This window comes from Kogia breviceps, chromosome X (assembly GCF_026419965.1).
Source record: "Kogia breviceps isolate mKogBre1 chromosome X, mKogBre1 haplotype 1, whole genome shotgun sequence".
In the NCBI taxonomy this organism is placed as follows: Eukaryota; Metazoa; Chordata; class Mammalia; order Artiodactyla; family Physeteridae; genus Kogia; species Kogia breviceps.
The window spans coordinates 71,919,934-71,934,421 of NC_081330.1; the positions used below are offsets into that span (position 1 = coordinate 71,919,934).

At 41.9% G+C, this 14,488-nt stretch overlaps 1 protein-coding gene and 1 pseudogene across 4 annotated transcripts in view; one reads left to right on the plus strand and one right to left on the minus strand.

The window, feature by feature from the left end:
• Positions 1-9,757, minus strand: part of OGT (O-linked N-acetylglucosamine (GlcNAc) transferase) — a 40,473-nt gene extending 30,716 nt beyond the window's left edge. The window contains exons 1-4 of one of the 4 annotated variants that reach the window (XM_067023770.1): positions 9,631-9,753; positions 9,488-9,533; positions 6,476-6,656; positions 5,358-5,601 (exon numbers count right to left, since the gene is read on the minus strand). In XM_067023770.1, the coding sequence (XP_066879871.1) occupies positions 5,358-5,601; positions 6,476-6,656; positions 9,488-9,524 (462 nt within the window). In that variant the 5' untranslated portion in view covers positions 9,525-9,533; positions 9,631-9,753. Of the gene's footprint in view, positions 1-5,357; positions 5,602-6,475; positions 6,657-9,487 lie in introns of all 4 variants that reach the window. The other 3 variants (XM_067023771.1, XM_067023772.1, XM_067023773.1) reach the window with 3 other exon arrangements.
• On the plus strand, positions 9,721-14,245 carry LOC131748122 (suppressor of cytokine signaling 6-like; annotated as a pseudogene).
• The last annotated feature ends 243 nt before the right edge of the window (positions 14,246-14,488 follow it).

Genomic DNA, 14,488 nt, shown 5'->3' on the forward strand with positions numbered 1-14,488 from the left:
CTGAGTCAGTTCCATGAGCTACCTGATCTGTCTGTCCATGGAGCAATGACTAGTGTTTTGGGAGAAAATGGTGGTCTCTCATGACCTCAAGCACAAAAGGCTAATACTAATCCTCATAGGTATCATGAATTTTATTACAGACTTAGCATCCTCTAATGAGTCTAAGTATTTTTCAACCCTATTTATACTCAGAAGTAATGAATTCTATAATCTTGCTATCTACTTTGTATGATTTTTTTTCCCTAAACTTTAAGGGCTACCGTTATGTTTTGGCAGACCATGACTGAACAATCCAATCTGTTCAAACAAACTCCTTCTACTATATCTCATTATCGTGGTTATACATCTTTGGATTTTTACCAATTCCTATGCCTTTTCTGAGCCATAATAATCAGAAGTCTTGCAATAATTCTCCAACAATGACCCTAATGGGCTATACATCTTAGCCAACTGTTGCATAATTTTACCCTGCAGTTTCTATAAACTCTTGGATGCATGCTATCCAAGTACTGACAGTGTATGTATCTATATTTAGTTATATCATCTAGACCCATTACAGCATACTAAATCAAGTTAACACAATGCCCACAGTTAAAAATAGATTATCTTCAAGATCACTATAAAATAATCAATAAGGCAGTTTTAGAAAAAGGTAAAACATATCATATTAAATATAATAGTGAAATCCAATTCTCCCATTGGAAATCCAAACCTTCATGCATGAATAACTAATTTCCAGAAAATTCAAGGATACCACTATTCTCCCCAAAGTTCAAAACCTAAGACATCGGGGCTTCCCTGGTGGTGCAGTGGTTGAGAGTCCGCCTGCTGATACAGGGGACATGGGTTCGTGCCCCGATCCGGGAAGATCCCGCGTGCCGCAGAGCGGCTGGGCCGGTGAGCCATGGCTGCCGAGCCTGCGCGTCCGGAGCCTGTGCTCCGCAACGGGAGAGGCCACAGCAGTGAGAGGCCAGTGTACAGCAAAAAAAAAAAAAAAAAACCTAAGACATCAGTTCCACTTCATTAGTCACATTGAAACAATATCTGCTAAGAGAATCACAATTCTCAAATCCGGCCCATTGTATCCATTCCTAGGTTAATATCTTCTATGCAAACCTTTATTCAATTCAACAATATGCCTGGAACTGTAGGGAAATAAATTAATATAATCCTTATCTTCAAAGGGCTTACAATCTATGTGGAAAGACAAAACACATACATATTAAACAGCCACACAGTGGTAAAGAAATGAACTCAAAGAAGAAATTTTAAGCTGGGCCTTAAAGGATGAGTACGGTTTTAACAGACGAAGGAGGACATTGCAGACAAGGGAAAACAGTATGAATAAAGGTAAGGAGATGGAAATGAGTAAGAATCTGCTGTATAACAACCCTTCCTGAGATAGCATTTATTTCCTGCCTTTCCTCCTAGAGCATCCCCACCCCCACCCACAACATCTATATACACACGAAATAAAATCAGGTTGATTAAAGCCTACAGTAGTTCTCAATTGCCTCTCAAATTAAATTCAAACTCCTCAGCCTCTATTCTTTCTCAATCTTCCAATTGACTCTCCTCTACTACACTCACTTCTCATTACTACTTGACTCACCACTTCAGCCAAGGAAGTCTACCCGCTATTTACCTTCCTACAGAATGCTTAGGTTATAAGCATCCACTTGAGAAAATCTTCTGATTAATACTCCCTAAGAATAATCATCTGAGGAGCTTACACCTTTTTTTCCTTTATGGGTCAGGTCCTGTCTCATATTATAATCCACAACTCCCCCCACAACCCATCTCCCGAATTCCTAACAAAGCACTGTACACACAAAAAGCACTCAAGTATTTAAATGTGACATTTGCACAGCAAACTTACAAAAAGCTGAGCAGAGAGGGACAGAAATACAGTTGACCCTCTGCATCTGCAGATACAGAAACTGTGGACTCTGAGGGCCAACTGTACTAAACCACTTGTTAAAAGGGGCTTGAGCACCCACAGATTTTGGTATCTGTGAGGGGTCCTAGAACCAATCCCCCATGGATACCTAGGGATGACTATATAAGGTTTTCTACAGTTTAGCTGTATGACTGAGACTCACAACAGTAACAAATAACATGACAGTAACACGTGATGGTCAGGATGCCAGTAGCTCTCAGTGCTATGCATCCACAATCAAAACAGAAGCAATGGTTCAAAAACCTATAGACTCAGAAACAGAGTTCCTTAGAGCAACTCAGTATTATAGCCATCTTACAAAGAACATTTTATACATAATTCATAAAAGGGATTGCCAAGCATGGGCAACTCTAGTGAGTTATCATGTGAAAGATTACCAGCTGCAACAGCACCTTCAAATACAATGGACTAGTATTTTAGTGAAATTATTAAATCACCCAACATTACAGAAGCCAATTCAGAATGTAAAAATATGAAACAGCTCTACTACTTTTTTTTTTTTTTTTTTTTTTTTTGTGGTACGCGGGCCTCTCACTGTTGTGGCCTCTCCTGTTGCGGAGCACAGGCTCTGGACATGCAGGCTCAGCAGCCATGGCTCACGGGACCAGCCGCTCCTCGGCATGTGGGATCTTCCCGGACCGGGGCACGAACCGGTGTGCCCTGCATGGGCAGGCGGATTCTCAACCACTGCGCCACCAGGGAAGCCCACAGTTCTACTTCTTAAAAGTAATTTCTATAATCAAGTCACAGAATAACTTCTAAACTGACATACCATTAACTTAAAAAGACAAACACTATTGAAAACAGGTTGCCAAGACTACCACCTTAACATTTTACTTTTTCACTACTGCAAAACCAAAATAATCTGAGTTTCTTTAACTATTTTTCATAGAATGCCAACTACATCTGTGATTCAGGCCAGCAATGCACTGCCAACAAGAGCACAATCTAGGAACAGACTCAAGATTCTCTGTCAGTACTGAGACACAGGCATTTGACAGTAAGTTTAAATCTAGTTAAGACTAGATACCCTGAAATGAATTAAAACATGATCACTACGGTATACTTAGGTGAAATCAAGGCAGTAGGCACAGTCCCTTTTCATTCTTACTGGTAAAGACAGAGAAATAAAGCAGCACCTTCCACTAGAAGAAACAGAACCAGATGGGAATGCACAGCCATTCAATGCCTTCAAGGGGTAGTCCCACGATTTATTTTAGTACTATCTTACTTCTTTGGTAGGGCACAATGATAAGCTTCCTGTTAACAGGTTAGATATTGAAAAGCATGGTTCTGTCTCCCACTTTAGCTTTCCCTTCTCATCATACTCCTACAGTTTGGTATACTGTCAGCAGCAATGACTGCTCTGCGATACATGTAGGCAACTGGAAACCTGAGCAAAGGGGATCAGAGTTCCAAGATGTTTGGGCCCACGGCTGTATAAGAGGGCACAAGTGAATGTATATGCAATCAACAAGTGAAGGATGGACCCAACCTTAATTAATAAAGGGAAAGAATTTACTGTGACAATTAGGTACACAAGTGAGCCCTGAGCCTTGGCAAGAACAAGGTCCAAGCCCCAGTGGCAGCACATACAGGGTTCCCTAAAACTTTCTGTAACTAGCTAGATGGTACTGCAATAAAAATTACAAAAAGTCACTCAAATTTACATATATATGCATTGAGTATCTCCAAAAGGATACATAAGAAATTAGTTTCATCAGCTACCTCCAAGGGCAGCTGGGAGACTTTTCACTGTATCCATACAAAAAGCAATTAAATTTTACAATCAAAATTAACGGAAAAAACAACTGTTAATAGATATGATAAAAAGTGATTTCAGGGCTTCCCTGGTGGCGCAGTGGTTGGGAGTCCACCTGCCGATGCAGGGGACATGGGTTCGTGCCCCGGCCCGGGAAGATCCCACATGCCGCGGAGCGGCTAGGCCCGTGAGCCATGGCTGCTGAGCCTGTGCGTCCGGAGCCTGTGCTCCGCAACAGGAGAGGCCACAGCAGTGAGAGGCCCGCGTACCGCAAAAAAAAAAAGGGGGGGGGGATTTCAGATCTTTGCATAAACTACTATATTAAGCTTCAGTTTCCCACCTGTAAAATAAGGATTAAGGGACAGCAGAATGGTTTTCAAACTGTGCTCAAGGGCTGCCTTGAGGGGTGGGTGCCCTCTGGGTACCCAGATAAAAAAGGCTTCCTTTATTTCTTCTTTCTACAATGTTTGCTTTCAAGATATTCAGACTCAGGTTTTAATATCCACTTCACCATTACTAGCTGTTTGATCCCAAGAAAGTTAACATAACCCCTGAGTCTGTTTTTAAGTGGTAAAACTGGAACAGATACATCTACTTTGAAGGATCATTGTGAGCATTAAGAAAGACCAACGTCTGATTGGCACAATGTCTGAGCACATAGTAGACTTTCAATAAATGGTAGCTATAATAGTTAATTATTAACCACTTCAAGGGTTGGTGCAAAGCTAAATGTTGACGATGTAGCTCAGAAACATATTCTTAAATTTCTTCTGGATTCCTATAATCTCCCTCTTTATCACTTTCCTGTTATGTCTATCTTATTTCCCTAACTACATCAAAAGTTCTAAGGGCAAGTCTTACTTTTTCTGTGTACCCTTCAGAAACCCTAACACATTATGAACTTAATGTCTGCCAACTGGGCCTCACTTGTTCCCCAGAAAACATCTGCAATTTAGACAAAAAAAAATTTTAGAACTAATCAAAAGCCTGGTGTGCATACTATCACCTCTATTCTACCACTTCTAATTATGTAGAAAGAAAAGAGAATAGGATATTGAGAAAAAAATTTGCAGCCTAGTTTTCATGTCACAGATCCATATATTGCCATCTTAACTATTCTATATTACAGATTAAGGCCCTTCTTCCACTATTCTTTGAAAATCAATTAACTTGCAAACATGTTATAGCAGAAGTTATCCAAATTTAATCAAAAGAGCCCAAATCAAAAGAAACAATGTCATGTGTTCTATACTTTTATGGGCATTATAAAGATAGATGTAGAGTTTCTTACAATAAGGATAATTTTTATGCTCTCCAAATTTAATCAAAAGAGCCCAAATCAAAAGAAACAATGTCATGTGTTCTATACTTTTATGGGCATTATAAAGATAGATGTAGAGTTTCTTGCAATAAGGATAATTTTTATGCTCTCAAATAACTTGCTAGATAAAATAAATTTTTTTAAAACATAACACAAACCTGAGTCAAAGCAATTTCACCATTTTAAGTAGACAAAACATTTCCAAACTCTTGACTTTTTTCCATGCAAAAACCTATTTTAGTGTCTAAAGTATCAAACTGTTTCTTTCTAGGCTTTTGTGAAGGGAAAATAATAACCATTAAAATTATACTCACAGGATTGTACTGAAGAGCAGAGACGTAAGCTTGTACTGCCCCTTCCATGTCACCTGCTGCTACCAAAGCGGCTGCCAGGTTAATATAACCATCGATGAAATCTGGTTTGAGACGCAATGCATGCCGGTAATGCTCAATTGCTTCCTGCAACTGCCCTCTTTCCTTGTACACATTCCCCAAATTCGAATAGGCTTCTGCCAGAAGAGGGTTCTGTTTAATTGCCAGAGTACTAAAGTGGGCAGATCTGGAAAAGGGGAAAAGTATTCATGCATGGGTATGCATGTTACAGAAAGAAGGTATGGCCCATATGCAACTCAAACAGTTTCTGAAGATCCTGTGTATTGCTCATTATATAATAATACATTATCTTTTAACTAGCACATAGTAGGAAAAGTTTTGGAAATCAAAGTTTTTCAGAAGTGGAGGCATTCCAGATTTCAAATTGGAACACACTTTTTTCTTATGAGATAAAATTCTTAACTAGAGTCTCATTACCAAACTGCCTCATTGTAAACCATGATCGTTATGATCAAGAATAAAAATGCTATGTGCATGAGTCTCATTTTCCATTTCTTGAAAAGATTCAACGATGCACACCTTTAAATGTCTAAATAAGCCAAAATGACAATTTATTAAAAGGATAAGAACACAGATTCTTCCCTTTTGATTAATTCAACTGATTAGCTAAAAGTAGCACATCATAATGACTTGATGGCATCTGCAACTTGAACCACATATGCACCTCCTACCACAGCATATACACCATCATCTCTGAGCATTTCTGTCCCTCAAGCTGACACATCTTACAGAGGTGAGAGTGGATGCTCAGATGTATACTAAGAATAATTACCTGAACAGAGTTTTAAAAAGCAGCAGACGTAGGTGGAAAGAACTAGAAAAGGTCCCTAGTCATACTGATAATATAACCACCACCACAAAAGGAGGGAGGAAAAACTGGCAGCTGGGCATGTCACAAGTGGGCAAGAGAGCAGATGTGCGTTGGTGGCTCCAGGTGAAACCCAGTACTGGAAAAATTTCAAGTTCAAACATTTAAGTATCATTTTTCAAGCTTAGCACCCAGAGGCAGCAATCACCAGCATCACCCCCACATCTCCTACCTGTCCAGCCTTCGACACTGGAAGTGTATAGATGAAAGTAATAAAAGTACACCAGTATTGTCTGGCTCTTGTCTCCAGAGCTGCATGCAGTGTCTCTCAGCTGCCTCAAAATCTCCTGCCTGATATTCTCGATGTGCCAACTCAGCTAACCCTTGGAAGGAAAGCATACGTTTCGTTGGTTCTGGAGAATCATCAAAACATTTGAGGGAAGGGGGGGGAAAACAAAAAGTTAGAAATGCAAACAAAAAAATGTAAAAATATGGTATATTAAACTTAAAGATGAAAATGCTTGAAACTATGTAAAGCACTAGAGTGTTCTGCACGTTACTGATACCCCCAAGTTAATATCAAGTGCAGAATTGGCATTTTTAGAGTTCGCCCATTAACTTTCTTTCCCAGACCCGACAGAAATATTTACTTCCAAAGAAGGTTACATAATGACAAAAAATACTTTGTACTTTTAAATTACAAATCAGAAGTAGCATCTAAAGATTTACGAAACATTATTCCTCATACCTTAGTTAACACAGAAAAAACAAAATATAAAACATGTGATTTGCAAGGTCACATAGATTTAATAATGTCAGAATAACCTACTGGGAAACTTAATACTTTGTCCCGTGTTCTAGGTTGGATCTGTGGGGGGTGGGGTACTGGTAACTATCTCTTAACCTGGGTTGGGGGCACCAGATGCTTAGTGAACTCAATTATATTGCTGCTTTTGTATACTTCACAACTTAATTTTTTAATTACTTTAAGGGCAACACTAGAAACAAGCATACCGGAAACAAAACTAAAAGTCAAGGTGCTATTTTTAAAACAGCTGATAAACTCAAGAGCCAAAATATTTAAAGGGATCATCAAACATTTTAAATAAAGAACCAAGATTACATTGCTCCTCTACCATCCCAAACTCACATTGAGACCAAATTAGCTAAATCCCACCCACGCTGGTTTAACACTAGCATTTTCCAAAGACCTCGGATACTGACTAAAGGATTAAGACATTGCAAACAGCCCTGTGTAAACCAAGCAGTTACCTACAACTGCAATGATTTTTTAAAAGAATGGGAAAACACTAAAATATAAAACCATTCGATAAAGCACAACAGAATAACAAACGAAAGCACTTTGCTGTGTGTAAGTGACTTCGTTCAGATACATAAAGATAAAGGGTATACATCTAAAGCTCAGAGAGGGAAAACAACAACAAGCTACCTAAGTATCAACTGTAAATACTTACTTAATAATACATTACTGGGAATTTGACCACATCACTTTAACTAGATAGCGTGGGAAGCCTTGTACAAATTACTTAAATTCTACCAAGGCAGAGTGACAAGCTCAAATGTGAGCCTAGACCCCCAATCATTAGAGCTGGCGAGTGAACTGTATTCACAGGAACGCAAAGTACATTTCCTAACAGAATGCACAGCTAGCTGACCACTAACATAACAGCAGAGAGACCTGCATCCAACTCTGGGGACGGTTATATCTTTGAGAGAAACTAGAAAATCACATTTTAGACAAGCCTCTAGAATTTCCTAGCGCCTTATTTTAAGACATTATTAACTTTTCAGGGCCGCCTGCTATTTTAACGCTCGAAATGACAACTTCCTCAAATAAAATAACACGTAGAAAAGGGCAAGCTAGTACAGGATAATCTAGGGCAGAATCTTAAATCTTAAAAATCCCTAAGAGGGAGAGGAACACTGACTAATAACTAATCCCACTACCTACAATCATGGATAAGACAAATGAAGATTCACTTCTTAGTGCGCAATGTTCAAAAACAATAAAACCTTTGACACATCTCAACTGAGAAATCAACAAAAAAATCCCTCGTGGGAAACCTTAGAGCCGCAGCCCAATCTCCCCTCCCTCCCGCCCCAAACAGCCTCAATATGGAAAGGCAGCTGAAGGACACTCCTATAATTTGGTTGTTTCCTTATTTTTAGTACCAAATACTCTCGACTAATTGTCTAAAAGGGCAACCGCCTTGCACTTGTGCAGCTACACTCCAGTTGCTTTACAAACTCTTCAAGCAGGGATGAAAACTTAAAAAAAAATACACCCCCTATGAATAAAGAGATACCGGGCTAAAGAATGGGGATGGAAGACCCAGAGGCGGCGGCGGAGGAATACAGGGTGAAAGTAACACAAAGCGAGAAACTGGCGGGCAGGATGGTCAACGCCAAAGCCCCAGCACCAGGGTGGTTTCTCCCCAAGGGTAGGAAGTGGACCGCAGGGCTGGCAACCTCGCGAAGGAAAGGGTGTGGCTCCCTGCGGGAGGGGAGGGAGGAGGACAGGGTGGGAAATCCAGGCTGGGGGCAGCGGGTGGAATTGAGCGATGGCAAAAGGAACCCCTGGAAATTTCCAATCGAAACCGGGGCCACTCAACCGAAGACACAGCAGAAAGGCGCTGCCCGGCGGGGTGCTGCTTCAAAAATCCTCTCTTGTCGAGGTTACTCGAAGCACACCCAGGAGCTTGTGCTCGTCCTTGGGGTGATACAAAGTGAGGATACGATTACCTCGAAACGGCACCCCCGCCCTCGATTGACAGAGGACCACCAAATCGGGCTAAGGGGAGCAGGGTGGAGGGAGACGTGGAGGGGGACGTGGAGGGGGACGAGGAGGGGGCGGTGAGCCGAATTAGGGAGAGAATACGGCGGCGAAGGCAAGTGAAAGGCAGCGAGAAGGGCAGGGACTCCAATGCAGTCCATTCCGAGACATCCTAAGCGCGCACGTGTGGAAGAAGCGTCCCGAGAGAGTAGAAGGCTAGAAAACGCATAGGATTACAAAGCAAGAAAGGAATCAAAAAACAAGCAAGCGAGAGGAAATGTTTAAGGAACAGACGACAGCAGAAACCCCGATCGGATGCCAGTAGACGACGAAAAGCTCAGCGATGCCACTGATGTAATGGGGATGGCTAGAGGGAAGGGAGTGATGAGAGGCAGAGGACGGCGCGAGACCCCAACGGGGCGTCTGCCAAGGTAGAACAGACACCGGTACCTGTGCTGTCGGCCACGTTGCCCACGGAAGACGCCATCTGGAGCTTCTGGAGGGAGTGCGAAAAGGGGGTAATTGAGTCCCGCTGCCGCCACTACTGGCAAGAATGTTTCTAGAGGTAGAAAATACGAGGGCAGCAGCCGTACCACTGCTTTGGCAGGCTTAAGCGGCGGCAACAGTTACAGGAACCGAACCTTAGGAACTCTGGTTGGCCATCTACCTCTCACGGTCTTGAAATGGCGGCGACGGCTCCTCGGCCGAGACAACACGGACCGGAACTACTTTCTGTTACAATCAAGTACCAGCGCGGAAGTAGCGCGGTAACCACTTACGAGATCAAAATGACTATAATCAAAGTCAATCTTTCCTATGTAGCCTTCCGCACAGGGCCCATTGCGACAAACACGATTTGTGTCGAGAGCGCATGCGAGCAACCCTGTCAACCCGACTCGCGGCTAGGGCACTGTCTGGGGCAGGACCGTCCAAGTTTTCTACTAGCGAAGCGGAAGGTGAAAAAGAAACATACACATGATGGCTACATTTTTGCCAGAGTGGTAAAGTATAGTCCACTACCTAGCCAAGAACGAAGATTTTAATAGAAATGCCAAAGGCATCTACAAAAGTTTCATCAACTTTATTCGTACAAAAAAGGATAGTTACAAGGTTGATGAATCAATTCTGAGCAAGTAAATTTAAATGGTTATATTTCAAAGGCTGGGATTCAAAACGATGGCGGAGAGGGTTCCAATTAGATCACGTCTTAATTCTGATTCCAGCCATTGATTTAAGCACTTTGATGAAAAAGATTGAGAGTTTCACAGGGCCAAGTGAACCCAAGCAACTCAGATTTGGGCCATATAGCCCGAAATTTCCAAATCCTTTTAGGGTTCAAGATAGTTTTGCCCACAGTATTATGGCAAATGCTTCATAACTCGGGGACATGCTGAGAGTTTGCACTCCAAAGGCAGCAGTCATAAAAATGTTAAAGACGATTCATATTCGTCAAAATCCATGACTCTTCTGAGTTGTGACTTCATTTCCACCACGTAGCTCTGCAGAACGTTACAATCGGTGATATTTAACTCAAGGCAGCTCAACAATGATAAATGGATTCATTTGCCATCTACCTAAACCACACGTCGAGATTGAAACTAAATTGCCTCCACTTATTGAACAAATCAGTTATTTATGATCTCCTGCAGTTTCAAGTCCACTGTTCAGACATTTTGTCACATTGGTATTAATTTATATCTCATCTCTTGTTCCAGGAAGGATTTAAGGTAGCTTGCCACATCAGCAAGAAATTATAAACCAATGGAGGCAACAAGTTGTGTCTCTCGGAGCCTTCTTTTTTCCAAAAAAAAGTCCTTGATCTAAGAAAACAAGTCGGTGAATTTCTTCAAAATGTTTCTACTACTTAGCCAACTGACTACACACACACACACACACACACACACACACACACACACACACACACCCTTAAGTCCTCAAATTTTGCTTCAATTTCTTTGAGACAGTTCACATACTGTTAATTATGGATATGGGCACAGAGGAAATTTGTAATATTGATCATTTCTTCTAGCACATCCATAATTAAGAGTCAGATGCAGTGAAAAAGACAAAGTTCACTACACAAACTCTCCTGGAAATTGGGCACCAACCTCTTCTCTTTTTTTTTTTTTTTTTTCCAACCTCTTCTCTTAATTCTTAATTTGATTTAACTGGTAAAACCTTTTTCTCCCCGCTCTCCCCCCCCCTCCGCAACCCCGCCCTGGCAGAAGTGCTCCATCTGTGGTGAATAAAATCAGCTTTTCAACTTTTAGAAAGGACTTCTCAGATTCCACTGGCAGATGTTTAGGCCTTACTGATTAGTGGGTGCTAGTAAAACTCTTCTTGTTGTTAAATGCCAGATTATGTTCCCAGCCAGGCAGGCTATTTGGCCCATCCATACTTGTGGTCTAAGTTTCCTTATCCTGGGAGGAGTCAAAGGACGCTGCTGTGGAAAGCTGGGTGGTGGGGCTCACAGTGATTCAATAAGGAAAAACTGTTGGAGTCTCAAGAACCCCTTCCAGGTACCTTCCAGCAGTAGCACCTGGAGGGTTTAGTTGGAAGGACTTATCAGATAAATGCATCTTCTTTGGCCAATCAAGTACCATTTACTAGAGTGCAAGGCACTGTGGGAGACACAAAAATCAGCAAAACAAGATCTTTGCCCTCAAGGAAATTGAAGCCCAGTTAGGTAGACACAAAAAGCCACTAGAGCATAAAACAGAAGAGTATTATTAAGGTGATAAAATACATCACTGTCTATAAATATCTGAGAAGGGAACAGTCACTTCAGGCTGCAGGAGTGACCAAGAAGGCCTGACCTGGGCATTGATGGGGGTGCTTTTGTGTGTTCTCTTTCACACTGATTTCTGTTTGTTTGTTTTTCTCCCTTTTATGGGCAGCAATTCTAAATTCAGAATCACCTAAAATAAACCAGCCGCTTCTTCCACCGCAATCCCAAACTTTGCCACCGTAATAATACCGCTAATGGTGTATTCGTTTTCTATTACTGTCTCGCAAATTGCCCACCAATTTAGCGGCTTGAAACAACGCATACTTCAGAGCAGTCGCGCCAGCGCTTGGCGAGGGAGCCGGAGACACGCTCTGGCCGCCGCCGCCACCGCCGCGCAGTTGCCGCTGGAAAATGGCTCCAAAGGTTCAGTGAAGCTGGAAAAATACATAGATGTAGCGCTGCAGGCTCTCCAGATGTTTGGGGATAATATTCCAGAGAGAGACCGACCCCTACCCCCTGGAGTAGCTAACCACTCATAACGAAGAAAATTCGTTTTAAAACCTTCCGGAAATCTTTGAGCTCGAATAAAAGTAAAGAAACTGATTTCATGGTAGCACAGCAACCATCACTAGCCAGTGAGTTTGGAAAAAATGATTCCTTATTTGGTAGCTGCTATGGTAAAGACATGGCCAGCTGTGATATCAACAGGGAAGATGAAAAAGGTAGAACAAAATAGATCAAAGACTGAAAGCCTAATGGGTACATTAAAAAGGCGGCTTTCTGCAGAACAAAAGCAGAAAAGCTAGGGGAGCACACCCTCTGGGAGCTCTGCCAGATGAGGATACGTTTTCCTCTCCTCAGCACCAATAGTCTTTAAAGATGCTAGAGCTCAAAAGACCAATAAGGTCCACTTTCCTCGTCAATCATCACTATAGTCCTACCCCTTAGTCTCTTGACCTACAAACTCTGAGGAGCGGTGTATCAAAATGGAGGAAGTGAGATTCAAAGCCCTGGTTCATTCTTCCAATCCAAATCCAACACGGAAGGATGTCTGAAAAAATTTTCAGTCTTCAGCCTGAAACTGTGTGTCGAGAACAAAATAATTCATTAAAGAGTTTGGAATCTCAGAATGGAGATTTGCGTCTTCACCAAAATGAACACGTGCCTGTAGTTATTGCACTTACCCGTCAAGACTGCGTTTGGTACTCTGTGCCTAGAAATGAGGGGGTGTATGCTTTGGAAGGATCGCCTATTGTCTGGACAGTTTTCCCATGGAAGTTTCTGCAGTTCCTTCTCAAGCGGGAAAGAACTCTTTCTGCAAAAATGAAAACTAGGACCTAGTCGTTGCCCCAGAGATCTTTGTGGACAAGTCTGTGTATGGTTTGTTCATTGGCACCTCAGGTGTCACATTGCAAAGCCCAAGAGTGAGTCATGATGATGTCCCTCCACACTCACCATTGCCACTTCCAATGCAGAAAAATCAAATCCAAAGGAACGTCAGTGGACTTACCAGCACAGATGTCTATATGTCTGAAAGTATATGTGCTATCATTTGAATTTTGATCCTGACTCTGCTCCTGTGGTTGCAAGAGTTTATTTCTTTTTTAAATTTATTTCTTTTTAAAATTTATTTATTTTGGGCTGCATTGGGTCTTCGTTGCTGCGTGCAGGCTTTCTCTAGTTGCGGCGAGCAGGGGCTACTCTTTGTTGTGGAGCACGGGCTTCTCATTGCAGTGGCTTCTCTTGTTGCAGAGCACAGGCTCTAGGTGCACGGGCCTCAGCAGTTGTGGCTCACAGGTCAGTAGTTGTGGCTCATGGGCTCTAGCTCTAGAGCGCAGGCTCAGTAGTTGTGGCACACAGGCTTAGTTGCTCCGTGGCATGTGGGATCTTCCTGGACCAGGGCTCAAACCCATTTCCCCTGCATTGGCAGGTGGATTCTCAGCCACTGCGCCACCAGGGAAGCCCAAGAGTTTGTGACTCAGTGGAAAGTAGTGGTCTTATGGTTGTGACAAGCTTCAGAGAAGCTGAGAAAACCTGTGAAATAAGGATAGTGCTGGGGACAAATCACATGCTGGGAGACAGAAGGAAATCTAGCAAATGTGCCAGATGGTTCTTTTCTTGCTCCGGCTAGTTCTGATGACTGTTATCTTTTAAGCTCCAGCTTTCGCTTCCATGGTAAACACTTCACACTAGAATTGAGCACTCAAATGTTAGGTTTTGCTTTTATGAACAACCAGATGTGGATGGACAATTTGCTGATCTAATTAAACATTCAACCAGGGACTCTGAAAATGGAGCTTTTTGTTATTCAAGGTCTCGGTTGCCTGGATATGCAATTTACCCTGTCAGACTGACCAACCAAGTATCACGATTCCTGCAGGTGCTATTTTGTTATATGTCAGTATATCAGAATAGACTTATTTCAAAAACTGCCTTTGCCAAACAAAATGAAGAATTATTGACAGGAGAAGCATTACTGAAGATTAGGAGAACCCTGCATCGTGCACTTGGGGTTCCAGAAAAAGAGAGTGAAATATAATTTACAAACTTTCATTACTATCAAAATCTTTTGCTGCCATAACTGTTAAAGATTTAGGTGAAAAGAGTAATCAATTTGTTTAGGGGTGGGGCAGAGTAATCAATTTGTTTAGGGGTGGGGCAGTATTGCAATGTGTCTTGAGTTTATTTTTGGTTCTTTATTTATTTTTGTTTTTTTTGCGGTA